Here is a 15,060-nt window from a genome sequence, read left to right as displayed (position 1 = left end):
CAGAAGACAACTTTATACATTTGAAAATAGCTACCATGTCTTCCCTTACCCTTCCCCAGCTTTTTGCCTTTAGAGATGAATATTTCTAAACACCAGACAGGCACCTTTTTGTGCTCTTGACTCTTCTCATTTAGTCTGCCTCTTCCTTCAAACGTGCTGCCACAGGCTGGTACTGAAGCTTTTCCAGTATCAGGGAGAACACAAGGATTTCTTCATTCCAAACAACATTCTATGAACATAGTTTGTTTTTTTCCTCGCAACTGCATGACATCGTTCAGGCATGGTCAGCTTTTGATCCCCCAATGCCTGGATTCTTCTTCTAAGAAACAGCTACACAGACCCTTTTCTCTGTACACAATTTATTAGTTTCCAGCTCAAAACCTTCTCTCCAGGATACTCCTTTAAAGTTAAAGTTGACTTTGCACTTTCTACTTGACTTCAAACTTTCTACCCTATTGTTTTCCTCCATCACTTCAATTCCCCTTCACTTCTGTCCTTCCTCTCCTATCTGACGGACCTAACAGACAAAAAGAGAAGACACAAGAACTTTGAGATCACATTAAAAATATTTTATCTTAGATTCTTAAGACAGTCCGAAGGCATAAACCATATAAATCACCTACTAAGTCTATCTTACGCTCCTCTTCCTATTTCTAATGCTTGTTCTAAAGTAATCCGATAGTAGGAAGGCAAGCCGTCACATTTCTGATAGCAGGTTAACATCTGTTTAGAATTTGGAGATCTCAAACAGCAGCAAGAACATGGTTTTCTAACAACCTTTTTTATAACACGTTTCCTTAAAAGACCTATTTTAGCATGTGGTGTCATTGCAACTATCAGCCAAACTACACGCAAGTCCAGAGAAAACTAATTCCATATTAAAATAGGTGAGGAATTTGAGTCTGACGGGCTGCATTCTTTAGACACGGGGAAGACATTTGATTTCTATTACAAATATGAATTGTACGAGAAATGTGACACTCGGGCTCAACTTTAACTGCAAAGCAAAAAGATTTACATCTCCACAGACAGCACTCTTAAATTTTGCCGACTGATAGAACAGGAAAGGGGAAGAGAGAGAAAAGAGAGGCTGAAATCAATTCTTGCCCCAGGAAAAGAGGCAGAATTAGAGCGCTGAGCTGCACACAGGTGTGTTCAAGGCATCACTAAAGACAACACGTCCAGTGCTTACTGGTAACTTACAGTTTAAATGTTTACAATGACATTTAAAATCATCCTCTACGCAAAGAGAAAGGTGGGTTTAAATTCCACCCGGCTCATTTCCCTTCTTCCTGATCTGTCACAAGGAGGGTGACACTTGAAAGGACAACTCAAGAGGAGACGTGCCGCTGGCGGGACCGGGGTTGTGGCTGGGATGCGCAGAGGCTGTGGGAAATCTGTGCCGTTACACAGATAACGGCAGAATCCGAGGATATTCCAGAGAAATCCAGAGAACAGGAGCGTCTCAACAACCCGCAACACAAGCTCAGAAACACTTAAACAAAAATAATGCTTCCAGGGAAACAGGGAGATTAGCTTGCACTCTCCTAACTTCTGAACACTTACCGCAATGAGGAAATCATCCCAGCAATAACACAGACAAAACCCCACGGGTTGTTTTTAACATGAGAATTCATGAATACAGGCCTTATATTATACAGTTTAAAAAAATAATCAAAAAACGTTATTATGGGTCCCAGGAAGGCAAAAGAATACAAGTATTATAATTGGGTTTATTACTCTTGCAGGTTTTTTTAAGATATCTGGTAAAATAAGTTTATGACTTAAAGACAGCAAAAAGAAAAAATCAGAAATAATCTGAAATAATAGCATTAAAGAATTGCCTTTAAGGCTAGAGCAATGATTTAGTGCTTAGTATAATGTCCCTGATGCATTTAGGGACAAAAGAATTAAATTTCACGTCCGTCAGTCTCCAGATTTGCAGGAGAGACGTATAATGTCAAGTGAATTAAAGAAGACGGATGAGTTGATGGATACAGAGGGAGCAATCGGAGTCTTCAGGACACAGACAGACCTGGTGGCTGCAGAACGAGGACTGACAGCCTAAAACACATGGAAGAGGAAACCCACCCCCCAAATATCAATGCTCTGGAAATAAAGGTACAACCAAGTGCTCACTTTGAGTCCCAGCGAGTGAGACAAACGAGTAACAACATTGTAAAGTGATTTTAGAAGTCAAACTCTCATTTACTATCAATAGCACTAAGTGGTTTCCACTTTGACATTGAGGGGCTGGAGCAGGTCCAGAGAAGGGCAACGGAGCTGGTGAGGGGTCTGGAGAACAAGTCTTGTGAGGAGAGGCTGAGGGAGCTGGGGGGGTTCAGCCTGGAGAAAAGGAGGCTGAGGGGAGACCTTCTCGCTCTCTACAACTCCCTGAAAGGAGGGTGTAGCTGGGGGGGGTCGGTCTCTTCTCCCAAGGAACAGGCGATGGGACAAGAGGAAAGGGCCTCAAGTTGCAGCAGGGGAGGTTCAGATTGGATATTGGGAAGAATTTTGACCCGGAAAGGGTTATTAAGCCTTGGAATGGGCTGCCCAGGGAAGGGGTTGAGGCACCGTCCCTGGAGGGGTTTAAAAGCTGGGTTGACATGGTGCTGAGGGACATGGGTTAGTGATGGTTTTTATCAGAGTTCGGTTGATGGTTGGACTCGATGATCTGAAGGTCCCTTCCAACCCAGACAGTTCTACGATTCTATGCACATCCTGCATTTAGCATGAACTTCTCCCAGATACACAAACAGCCCTGCAATAAAACATCCTCAAAGTGATTAGAAGATAAGGGAAGAGAAGCTGGTGAAAGTCTGTATGGATCAGATCAGGCAGACAGAGAGAACCAGATGTTTTCTCGGTGCGCATCGATCATACACAAAACCCAGAGGACGTGGTGCTAAAGGGGAGCTTCAGCTCCTCAGACGTCTCTTGAGACAGACAGAAAATACTTTTCATTTTCTTACCTGGGGGAATTTGCGCTTGATGGACGTCAGTGCTCCCTCCGGGAGCTTGGCAAGTTCTGAATCTCGGACTGCGTGGACCGTTGTGGCTCGAGGTTGGTGGGTTAACGCCTCCACCTGAAAGAGCACAAAGCCAGAACGTGAACCGTCAGTCACAACACGCCGCAAAAATCAAACGTCGGGATGAAGAAACGGAACAATTCCCGAGAACGGGGCTCTCAGGCTTGTCGCTCTCACACCTTCCAAACAGAAGGCTCTTTTTCCCCTTCTTTCCGAAGGCACGTCCACGGCAGCGTGAGCATCTGCTGAACCCCCGCCTCCCCGGCACACGCTCTGCCCTCGCACGCTCCCGCTTTCCCACCCAACTGGATCCCAAAGCACCGGATGGACGGAGTTACAGGAGAAAGTTCTGCCTGAGCTTTTGCAGGCTCTCACACACACAGTTCATCTCCGAGTGAGGATAAATCTGCTCCTAACACTGGCCAGAACAACAGCCAGAGACACGCAATGGACTCACCTATCACGGCACTTACAGCTTTTAATCCATCCTTTTTAATTGTGATAAAGCCATCCAAGAGAGAGAGAGAAATCCACTTCTCTACTGCTCTTCCTTTCTTTTCTCCCCTCAATGCCACCCTGAAATGCTGTCATTTTACTCTCAGAAGCTGAACACCAGCAACCTTGAAATAATCAAAACTTCCTAAAAATTAAAGAAAGGGATGAGGAGCAAATCAGCGTATTTTGGCCAGAAGTGAGCTTTGCTTTTACTTTTCTTTTTTTTTTTCTTTTGTTGTTTGTTTGTTGGGGTTTTTGTTAACGTATATATGTAAAAGGAGGAACTTCTTTGCTGTGAGGGTGGCAGAGCCCTGGAAGAGGCTGCCCAGGGAGGTGGTGGAGTCTCCTTCTCTGGAGACATTCAAACCCGCCTGGACACGTTCCTGTGGGACCTGCTCTGGGTGACCCTGCTCTGGCGGGGGGTTGGACTGGATGATCTCCAGAGGTCCCTTCCAACCCCATATCATCCTGTGATTCTGTGCAATGTAAACGGGAAAACACGGGACAGGACACACCTACCTGAATATTACCCACTATTTCACCTAGAAACATTTATTATAATTAAGATTAGAAGTTTAATGAAGAAAATGATGACGCAATGAAAATTTATACAGAGATATTCTCCTTCCCGGGCAGAACCCGACACAATAGAAACAAACCCGAGTTCTAAAAGCGCCCCCCCAGCAAAGCGCCCCCCCGAGTGCCCCCTCTGCCTGGGAGGGAAACGCAGAAACCGAATTCCCTGGAGAAATATCTTCACCCGCTTTCAGGAGAGCTCCTGCTGGGCGAGATGGCGTCACTCGGAGCTCAGGCGTGAGCTACAACGTTTAATTGCCTAGAAACAGCCCGGTGCTGAGTTCTGCAGGTTTTAGCAACGGGCAACGTTCAGTGGGTTTGAAATCCCCCCCTCAGTCGTTTGGAAAAAAAAAAAAAAGGGTTGTCGCTGTGGGGGCTGTAATTACTAAGGTTAAAACACAAAAAACAATTCTCACCAATGTATGCGATGTATGGACATAGAATAAAAATGAATGTGATTTTTCATTTTAAGTTTTCCAGGAGAAAAAGAAACAGAAAATATATCGGCTTATAATTGTCTTGTTGTGGAGTTGGGGGGCTCGATGGGTTGGTTGGGTTGGGTTTTGGGTTTTTTTTCCCAGGATTAGTTCCAAAGCTTACATTTACAGCAAATTCCAACACAATCAATATTTTTACTATAGAACCAGAGGCTCAGGCACACAAGAAGTTATTGCCGTGCATGTGATGCCCTGTACAACGGCAGAGCTGTGCCGGGCACCCGGGCATCGGCTTCTGCCCACGCGACAAGAAAATTAATTGAAGACACGCAGCTCCACGACCCCGCTTCCAACAGGAGCGCGCTCCTGGAAAACGACGTGCACAAAATGCACAAGTCAGGCAGCCAGATCTCAAAACCTTGCAATTAGCCCCCAAAGCTGAGATGAGGCTGCCAATATTACCTCTGCCACAGAGAGTTCCATCAACACCGACCGCGACGCAGGAACCCCCCCCCCTCGCCCCAAGTGCAACGAAGGTCAGTACATTTTGCAAGACGTGGCCTTTGGGTTTTGCTCAGATGCCAGGGATGTTTTCTTATGTAATCACATTTTAAACTAATTATATACAAGGGGAAAAAAAAGAAAAAAAAAAGTCATGCCATCTTTGGACACACAGTCAGAGAGAAACAGGTCCCCTCTACGTTCCCCAAGCGGTTCCATCACGTCTCCTGTTTTCTCTCTCTCCCCTATTGCCAGCTTTTTATCACAGTTTTTTGCTCTGTAATTTTGCTTCCTTACCCTGAAAGCAGGTTAAGAGTTTCAGTTGTTAAAATAAACCCTTTCTCCTCTCCAGTCATCATCTGATTGAGTTTAATTTGTACAAAGAAGAAAAAACACTCCAACTGTCTCACCTCCTTTTCCACTCTTTTTGTGATATACAAGTGCATAAAATTAACTGTGCTCCAAAGGGCTCACAAGCCTTTCAGGAAAGAGGAGATCTGTAAAAAAGGGAATTAAAATTTAACTTTAAAACAACGCCTCAGGGGTTATTTTTTTCCTCCAAACTGACTTTGTCTTTTCAAATCGTTCCCTGGGCAGATCGGGGGGAGATGGAGCCCTTGTTCAAACCTCCTCCACAAGGAGCCATCCCAGTCTCCGGAGTAAGTGGCATTTCCACCACCACCAGTGTTATGGACCCCCACCATTGCAGGGAATTTCTTGAATGTAATTCCCAACTGATTGCAGAAACTGGATCTTGCATTATTCCTATATACAGGTACTACCTAAGTCTTGCCATCAGCTTTGATGTTTTCATGCAAACACACCCCAATATTCCAGCATGGAAAATATCTGGGTCCCAGACACCAAGAAATTCAAATTTTGCTTTCCCCTTGGATATTATCATCTCAGCTGCAAATCTTAATAGTTATTCCAAACTATTCAGACAATACTTCCTCTTTGCTGGAAGCGAGAGGGCTCTCATTGAACATTTGGACCATAGAATCATAGAACCATGGAATCGTTTGGGTTGGAAGGGACCTTTCAGATCATCGAGTCCAACCATCAACCCAACATTGACAAACCCATCACTGACCCATGTCCCTCAGCACCACGTCTGCCCGGCTTTTAAATCCCTCCAGGGATGGGGACTCCACCACTGCCCTGGGCAGCCTGCACCATTGGGAGGATTATTCTCAATCTTCACTATGTTCTCACCTCTCCCCTCCTTACACCCCCTGGTTAAAAAGCTTTCTTTGCATTACTGTTAGATTTTCTGCACATGGGAATCTGCCAAATCAAATCAGTATTTGGCTATTTCTCACCCTTTTTGGAGATGAAAAAACATACTCTAACACTGAGTCATAGTTCTCCCCTGTAAATTATACTTTTCTTCTTTGTATTTATTCTTAATAAACCGTTTTGAGATGTCATCTATTCAGAGTTTTTTCTTCTTGCTTAGAAAAAAAAAGTTTCATGCAACATCAGTACTTAAAATCATTTTGCTCTTAAGCCACATTCAAACCCTTGGGCTCCCCTGCTCAGTGAACCTTTTAAATAAGTTTTCTTATTTTTCCAGGTTTGTAAATAGTACAAGACTTAGAGATCTGCCCCATCCCTGGAAGCGTTGCCCCATCCCTGGAAGTGTTTAAGGCCAGGCTGGATGGGGCTTTGAGCAACCTGCTCTAGTGGAGGTGTCTCTGCCCAGGGCAGGGGGGTTGGAACTCCATGATTTTTAAGGTCCCTTCCAACTCTAACCATTCTATGATTGTGTGATCTAGCTTCAACTTTAATACGACTGAAATCCACCCGTGATCAGACGATCAACCCCGTAAGATTATTTCTTTGGTTATAAAACCCAAATTTAATATTTTGATCACCCACAAATAGTCACACAACAACAGACACCTTCATAATAAATTAATAAATGTTTTCAGAAATAATATTATTATGTTCCAAATCTTACCCAACCCAATCTGGGGGAGAGGAAGCGTGTAGATATATGTGTATATATATAAGCATATTTGTGTGTGTGTGTGCGTGTGTATATATATATCTCACCCAAGGTTGCCTTTGAGCTCCTTCTCAGAGCACCACAATCACCATTTAGCTGTGCCAGCACGAACACAGCTACAATATCTGTTCCAGTGCAAGAATCAGCGGATTCTTTCCCACTTCTTTTCAAATTCAAGTCAACATGATCCATTTTGCTTGAGGCAGTAGAACATCTCTGCTTCTTCTCCCACAGCATCCATTCCTTCTCCTTATTAACAAGCCTCTAAAGAAGTTCTGCCTCACTGCCCATTTCTGGTCTTCTCTTTCAATGTTTAATTCCCCCATCTGCCGTCCTTGCGCTGCTTCTCTCTCTCTCAAACAATCCTCTGGTTTTCCTGGAGTTCACCGAAGGCTTGAGCCCATCACCTCCTCTGCTCCAGCTGGACCAGCTAGTCTTCTCCTTGCCATCTTAATATCTACTGAGCTTACGTTTCAGTGCCATTTCCACTCAGAAATCTGTCCCTCTCTGAAACCCAACTGCTGTGCCTTATTTTAGCAATCATGCCGAAATTCTCAGTGTTCCATTCACTGCTCCCCTGTCCCCAAGGTCTAACCCTCGGCTCCTGGTTTACAGCGAGCACCAACCTCTCCACCTCCATCCCACCCTCCGGAATCCATCCCTCCACCTTTGCCTTACTCCCATTTCCTCCAAGAGCCGCAGGAAGCCATGCCTCAAATGCTATTAATAATTTGCATCGAGGAGCACATATCAATTTAGAGCGTTATCTGCCCTGCGGTTCTTATAACTGACCATGAATGCTACCATCGGTGGTGGCCCCTCCTGCACCATTGCCGTTCTGTTCTTCCTAACATTAACAAAAAGAAAAGAAAAAAAAAAAAACACCTAGAAATAGATTTATGCTCTTTTTACTGTTCCAGCTAATCCTGACAGCCAGGTTTCTCCTTGCTCAGTATTAAATAGTGAGAAAACCACGAACGATGCATCCATCACGTACAACACACATGATTCACACCCCAGGCTTACAAGCTCTTTGTAAAGAGAAAGTGTTATCGTAAATCTTTTAAAAGGAGGGGGAAAAACAATTTATATTCTCATGACCTCTTTTGACTTCATTTTCAACAGTCGTTCCTGACAGCTCCTCTTGCAGCTTTATAAATTACACACTTGGAAAGTAAAAATCTAACAAGTGTCGTCTTCTGCAAGTTGCTCTAATTCCTCCAAATTCCTTTTTGAGCTACATCCAACAAATCACTCTGAATATTTGCTCCCCTTAAGCGTGTGCACAGCCCCAGAGGAGGGGGCACAGCGGTCCCCAACCTTCCCCTCAAGCATCTCTGAGGCTTCACGGAGGACTTGACTTAACCAAAGCCAGGGCTGGTTTCCAGTCTCTCTGCTGGGCCAATGAATCGTCGCGTCTCTGCACAAACTCGGCCTCACTTTAACAAATTATTGGGTGACTTTTCTAATAGCCAGCAAACAGTAAAACGGAAGTAATTTCAAAATACAGTTTCTTGTGTAGATTACTTCTTTCCAAGGGGGGGGTTGGAGTCTGCCTGGTGCAGGAGCAGACAGGTCCACTCTGAATTAGCGACGCACGCCAACAGGATGGTGTCTACAGCCACAGGTCCATCCTCCCCGACCTCCGACCAGAGGCACGTTCACACACCCCTGTGGCTCCTCCTGCGCCTTCCCCTCCCATCCATCCCGTAATACACTGCTTTGAGTCTCTCTTCATTCGGGCTACTAATCCGCCTGAGAAGCTTTTATTCTCTCATACATCATATTTCTTTCTCTCATATCAATCTTTTCCTTGCCACCCCGTCACAAAGAGCAGTAATTTTTCCACATCAAGGGAACGCTGCATTTCGGTCCTTGCAGTGGCCGCGGTGCAGCAGGAGGGAGCAGCAGCCACGGGAATGAAAGCATCGGTTACGGGGAGACCCCGGGAAGCAGGTTAGGACCCCAAGGATTATTAAATTATGTAGTTTAAACTCTTCATCTTCCAAACCCTCATTGATGAAAGCAAGTCAATTAGCCTAGTATTTGTAGGCTTCGAGTTTTCATGTCCACACCAGATGTTTTGGCAAGACCCTGCAGCCCACCAACAGGCACCCTCTGACGGAGCGCTCCAGGGAGATCGGGCAGGACACGTCCAGCCGTGCTTCAACCAACGCGGCATCACGCCTCACAAAACAAACTGAGAACTCCAGTAACAGTCACAAAGAGTAAAAAAGCTTCTCTTCTCTTCAAGACAAGCGTAGTTTCCACCGGCACCGCCACCGCCACCGGAGGGGACACGGACCATGGAGGGTGCAGCGTTTCAAACAGACACTTCCGAGCATTCCCTGCACAGACACCCTGGTTCCCCACGGAAAAGACAATCGGCTCCAAGGTCCCTCTGCCCAAACTGCCTCCTCGCTCTCTCCTTCCACAACATCCACCCAAACCGTGCCAGGCAAAGACAGCAGCTCACCCAAGGGCACCGGGGAGAAGCACCACGACAGCAGGGAACACAAGGGACAGGGATGAAATACCCCGCACGAGGAAGCGCAGATACAGCCGCAGAGGCGCAAGGAGAAGAAACACCAACACTGACATCTGCTGATAGTCTGGGAGGCTCAAGGAATGGGACAGGCAACAAGTCAATGCCCAGGTACCTAGTGGCACAGTCCTATCAAGCCGCATCACAACGGCCAACACAAGCTCTGGACCAGCGCAGGCTCCAGCCACACGTGTGGGTTTTCCCAGCAATGCTCTTGCTAGACACAGCCAGGAGATGCTGCTTGCTGGAACCAAAGACAGCGATGGAACACAATCAATATTACATGAAGGGCAACCAAACACTACGTGGAACAATTGTTTTCCCGATTAAACAAGCTGCTCTCAGCCCCTTCTTCAGCTCATTGGCACCAGGAGCAGCAGAGGATGCTCATCTCAAAGGTGTTCCCTCCAGCCACCCCTTCGGAAGGATCCCTAACGTTAACTTGTTTGTATCAGAAAAGGACAAAGGAGGAGACGCTGCTGGAAGCGATGAACGAGTGGGAAGAGCAACCAGACAAGCTGCAAATCGATGCTGTTTGCGGGAGCGGTGCCAGCGGATGGATGCAGTACGCCGTGTACTCTTGAAAGTTGTTCTCACAACCACCTTCTGCAATCCTGCGCGTGCCAAGTCAGCCCCGTGACTGAGGACATCCAGCATTCTGCTGTGCAGGAATCCAAACCTCCCTCTCTCATTTATTTATATATATATATATATATATATTTATAGGGGGGTTTTATATATATATAAAAATATAAGACTTACATACACATACTCATACATCTAAGTCTTACTTTGTGTATCTAGATGTGGGGATGTGTAAACGTATATATAAAATATACATGAAAATTAAATAAGACTGAGCTTGCTACCTTTAGTAATTAAGGCAGTTCTCCCGAGAGGACTGAGCCTGTGTTTTGGAGCAGCGCAGTGACAGTCCTGCTGCAGCAGTTAATGTAGTTAAAGGACAGAAAAGGGAACGATGATGGCTGGGGAAGGGGACTGATAACAGCCCTACCTCAGGTATTTATATTTCACTCCTTATTCACACGTGGCTATAGAAAAGATGGGAAGTCACATGCACCTTTTGCTCCCCTAATCCAATTTTACAGTCAAAATAAAACCCCCAAAAATATACCAAAATTTATCTGAAGCACACACACACACACACAAAAAAAAATCCACCAAATTTATCCAGGTTGCCTGAAGAGTACCTGCAAGCGTGATGCCACTGACAGGCACGGAGCACGCTCCTCCTACGGTCAAATTATGCCTGAATTTCAGCAGTGGAAGCAGAGATAACAGAACCACAGAATGACATGGGGTTGGAAGGGACCTCTGGAGATCATCCAGTCCAACCCCCTGCCAGAGCAGGTCCACCCAGAGCAGGTCCCACAGGAACGTGTCCAGGTGGGGGTTGAATGTCTCCAGAGAAGGAGACTCCACCACCTCTCTGGGCAGCCTCTTCCAGGGCTCTGCCATCCTCACAGCAAAGAAGTTCCTCCTCATGTTGAGATGGAACTTCCCATGCTCCAGTTTGTGCCCATTTCCTCTTGTCCTGTCCCTGGGCACCACTGAAAAAAGCCCAGCCCCATCCTCCTGACACCCACCCTTTAAGTCTTTATAGGCGTTGATCAAATCCCCCCTCAGTCTTCTCTTCTCCAGACTAAAAAGACTCAAGTCCCTCAGCCTTTCCTCAGCACAGAGATGCTCCAGGCCCATCATCTTGGTAGCCCTCTGCTGTACCCTCTCCAGCAGTTCCCTGTCCTTCTTGAACCGGGAAGCCCAGAACTGGACCCAGTGCTCCAGCTGTGGCCTCCCCAGGGCAGAGCAGAGGGGGAGGATGACCTCCCTCCACCTGCCGGCCACACTCTTCCTGATGCACCCCGGGATGCCATTGGCCTTCTTGGCCAAAAGGGCACACTGTTGGCTCATGGGCATCCTGTTGTCCACCAGGATTCCCAGGTCCTTTTCCTCAGAGCTGCTCTCCAGCAGGTCACCCCCAACCTGTCCTGGTGCAGGGGGTTATTTCTCCCCAGGTGCAGCGTCCTGCATTTCCTTTATTGAAGTACAACAGGTTCCTCTCTGCCCAACTCTCCAGCCTGTCCAGGTCCAGTAACAGCCTGTCCAGGTCAGATAACAGAACACGATGACCTGCTGGAATACTTTCCAACAAGGGAGAGATCTGATTGCTTTTGACTCAGGTCCACACCACAAGAAAACCAAACCTGGCTGGAACTTTAGCTAAATCCCTCCCCATCCTTCCCTGCCAACTCTGCCCCATAAATACCTCCTGTGGCCTCTGCCAGACCCCGCTCCACACTCCTCCCTGGCCTCCGAGCATCTTCACCATGATGAAAAGGCTCACACTTCTCTGCCTTACTTAATGATGCTTGCCAAGAGGAGAAGTTCTAATCAAGGAAAAAAAAAAAAAAAAAGATCTCTTTTGCTACCAACTAACTTGTGTGTTTTGCAGTGGCTAAAGGGATGTGGCATTGGCTCCCGCCACTCACAAACCAGGCTGGTTGGTGCAGCGTTTCCCTGAATGGAAGGGAGCAAGGAGCAGGAGGCAAGGGAGGTGGAAGATGGTCCCGGAGGTGGGACCACAAGTTGTACAGAGAGTTAGCTGACAGCAGGACACCAGGAATGATATCATCACAGGGGAGATGAGCTGGAAGCAGGAGGGAGACACAAAACAGCTTAAGGAGTGACAGTTTGATCTATTAAATCACCTCTATCAAACCCAGCAGGTCACAACTATCACTATTTGTCATGAAAGAATTTGGCTAAGGAGATAAATCCCTCTGCAGTTTTATCTGGGGCAGCAGCAAAGCCAAATGACTTACCCACATAACGTTAATGCCAGATAATTTAATGCCAGATCCTGTCAAAACTGTGCCTGTGGTTTTCCCAACCGGCGATGAGACCCCTGAACTGCACCACAACATCGCTCAGTTCTGAATGGTCTCGTACCCTCACCAGCTGTTCAGAACTTGAGGTAAATAAAGAGAAAAGATAAATCGTTGTGGGTAAAAGAATAAAGTGGTGGAGGGAAAAGAATCGGAAAACCGGACAGTACTCAGCAGCTGACAGTGTCAGTGAAGCTGCTCGTAGGAAACTGAGGTTCAGATGGCTCAGATCAGTGACTCCAGCTGAGAACACCCTCAGGACAGGTTTGGAAATTGGGACATCGAGGTTCTAGATTCAGCCTGACACGAGTTCAGCTCTGCAAAAGCGAACTCATTTCTCAGAGCATCCTCTGTCTCCCTTTGCTGCTGGTAAATCATAGAAAGGTTCAGATTGGAAGGGACCTTAAAGATCATCCAGTGCCACCCCCTGCCCTGGGCAGGGACACCTCCCACCAGACCAGGTTGCTCCAAGCCCCCTCCAACCTGGCCTTGAACCCCTCCAGGGATGGGGCAGCCACAGCTTCTCTGGGCAACCTGGGCCAGGGTCTCACCACCCTCACAGCAAAGAGTTTCTTCCCCAGATCTCATCTCAATCTCCCCTCTTCCAGTTTGAAGCTATTACCCCTCATCCTATGGCTCCCCTCCCTGATCCAGAGTCCCTTCCCAGCTTTTCTGGAGCCCCTTGAGGGACTGGAAGGGGCTCTAAGGTCTCCCCGGAGCCTTCTCTTCTCCAGGCTGAACCCCCCCAACTCTCTCAGCCTGTCCTCACAGCAGAGGGGCTCCAGCCCTCCCACCATCTCCGTGTCCTTCCTGTGCTGAGGACTCCAGAGCTGGACACAGTGGTGGGGTCTGTTGTTGTGTGGTTTGTGTTTTGCTTTGGGTTTTGTTTGTTTGTTTGAGGTATTTGGTTGGTTTATTTTGGTTTTTGGTTTTGGTTTTTTGTTGTTGTTGTTTTTTTTTAATACAATTTCACACCTAAGATGCTGGTAGGCAAATAATAATTTTTAGTAACGTATTACCAAGGGAGAGGGTGGAAGAGCTGGAAAAAGAACACCTCCTTCCAGATCCACGACTTCCAGCTCGGTTCTTGGACCTCATCCACCTCCGGTTTCCACAGATACAGGCTGTGCAGAGAGAGCGCCTGAGGTGTCACGAACCTGAATTAACCCAAAATCTGTTTTTTTTTAGTGACTTAACGCTTTAAAAACAGAAGAATTCGCAGTCTGAAAAAAATCACATGCAACTAATGGGCAAGAAGCATCCACACGCATGAAAATGACAAAGTAGAGCAGAATTTGCCCAGTTTCAGCGCGGTTGTGGAGGGTACAACGATATTCAGCAGCTTTGGAAGTGTCAAAGGGCTGTGGCGTGTGATAACATTAATGTTGATAAAGAACAAACGCCTGACAAGTGTAATCCCGATGCCGGTGTGTTCCCTTTGAGGATTACTCAGCAATTAAGGATTTCTAACAGTTTGTGTTCCATTTCAAAAGGACAATGCTCCAAATCCCTAAGGAAATCATAAGCCAGTTACAGATTCTCCTTGGTTTTCAACTTCTAAAAAGAGAAAAAAGCCATGCACAGTTAACTCTATTAACGAGATGAACCGCTTAACATCTAAAAAACACTAAAAGAGCAATTATTTCTAGAATGTAAAGCGTGATTTCTTCCACAGCAGAACTGGTACGTCTCAGCGCCGGCGGCTGAGCGTTCCGTCTCTGCAATTCATCACTCGTGCTGCCCCGTGTTAAAATAAAGCGTTCGTGCCCAACTGCCCCATCCCTGGAGGGGTTCAAGGCCAGGTTGGACGGGGCTTGGAGCAACCTGGTCTGGTGGGAGGTGTCCCTGCCCAGGGCAGGGGGTGGCACTGGATGGGCTTTAAGGTCTGTTCCAACCCGAACCATTCCGTGATTCTTTCTGCATGTGTTTTGCTATTTTGCTACCCAAAAATGACTGGGTATAGTCCTATTAGTAATGAGGGGCATTCTGGTCGTTAAAGAGGAACAGAAAGGATTTTGAATTAACCAAGACATTGCTGTAACTTTCCCACTCGGGGTGTTTTTGAAAGCCGATGGTTTGCTGGTAAAGACACTGCAGACAGTTTTATGAGACAGGGCTACCAATAAGTCCCACCATAAAGTACCCAAGAGCCCAGCTTTTAAAAATATTGGAAGTTCAACAGTGGTCACTGAGGCCCCTAATGCCACCTGGCATTTAGTTGTCTTACAACACTGCAGCAGGAACCCAATTAAGACAAAGTGTTGACTTGCATAAAAAGTTAATTGCATAGAAGGTTCTGTCACGTCCAGGTATTTGTAGGGAGCCAGGAGTGTAAATACAACTTTCATTCAGCAGGAGATTATGCTGCAGGAGGGCTCTGCTGGGTTTTTCTCCCTTCTCCTCACCCACTTGTGTCTTTCCAACAATGCAAAAAGCAAAGAACACTCATCTCAGCAGACACCTGGAGTTGCGCTCCCGTAACCCATCGGGGACAAACCATTTTGCAGGTTGTAAAAAAATACTAAATAACTGCCCCGGTCTCACCAGCAGCGCGAGGGAC

General features: G+C 46.6%; 1 protein-coding gene across 2 annotated transcripts in view; it reads right to left on the bottom strand.

The window, feature by feature from the left end:
• PNPLA7 (patatin like domain 7, lysophospholipase) overlaps nucleotides 1-15,060 on the bottom strand; it is a 146,928-nt gene that overhangs the window by 82,933 nt on the left and 48,935 nt on the right. For both annotated transcript variants that reach the window (XM_074160969.1, XM_074160970.1), the window contains exon 19: nucleotides 2,973-3,086. In XM_074160969.1, coding sequence (XP_074017070.1) covers nucleotides 2,973-3,086 — 114 coding nt within the window. The remainder of the gene's footprint in view (nucleotides 1-2,972; nucleotides 3,087-15,060) is intronic.

The sequence above is a fragment of the Numenius arquata genome, chromosome 19, assembly GCF_964106895.1.
Source record: "Numenius arquata chromosome 19, bNumArq3.hap1.1, whole genome shotgun sequence".
In the NCBI taxonomy this organism is placed as follows: domain Eukaryota; kingdom Metazoa; phylum Chordata; class Aves; order Charadriiformes; family Scolopacidae; genus Numenius; species Numenius arquata.
This window is presented reverse-complemented; position numbering and strand designations above follow the sequence as displayed.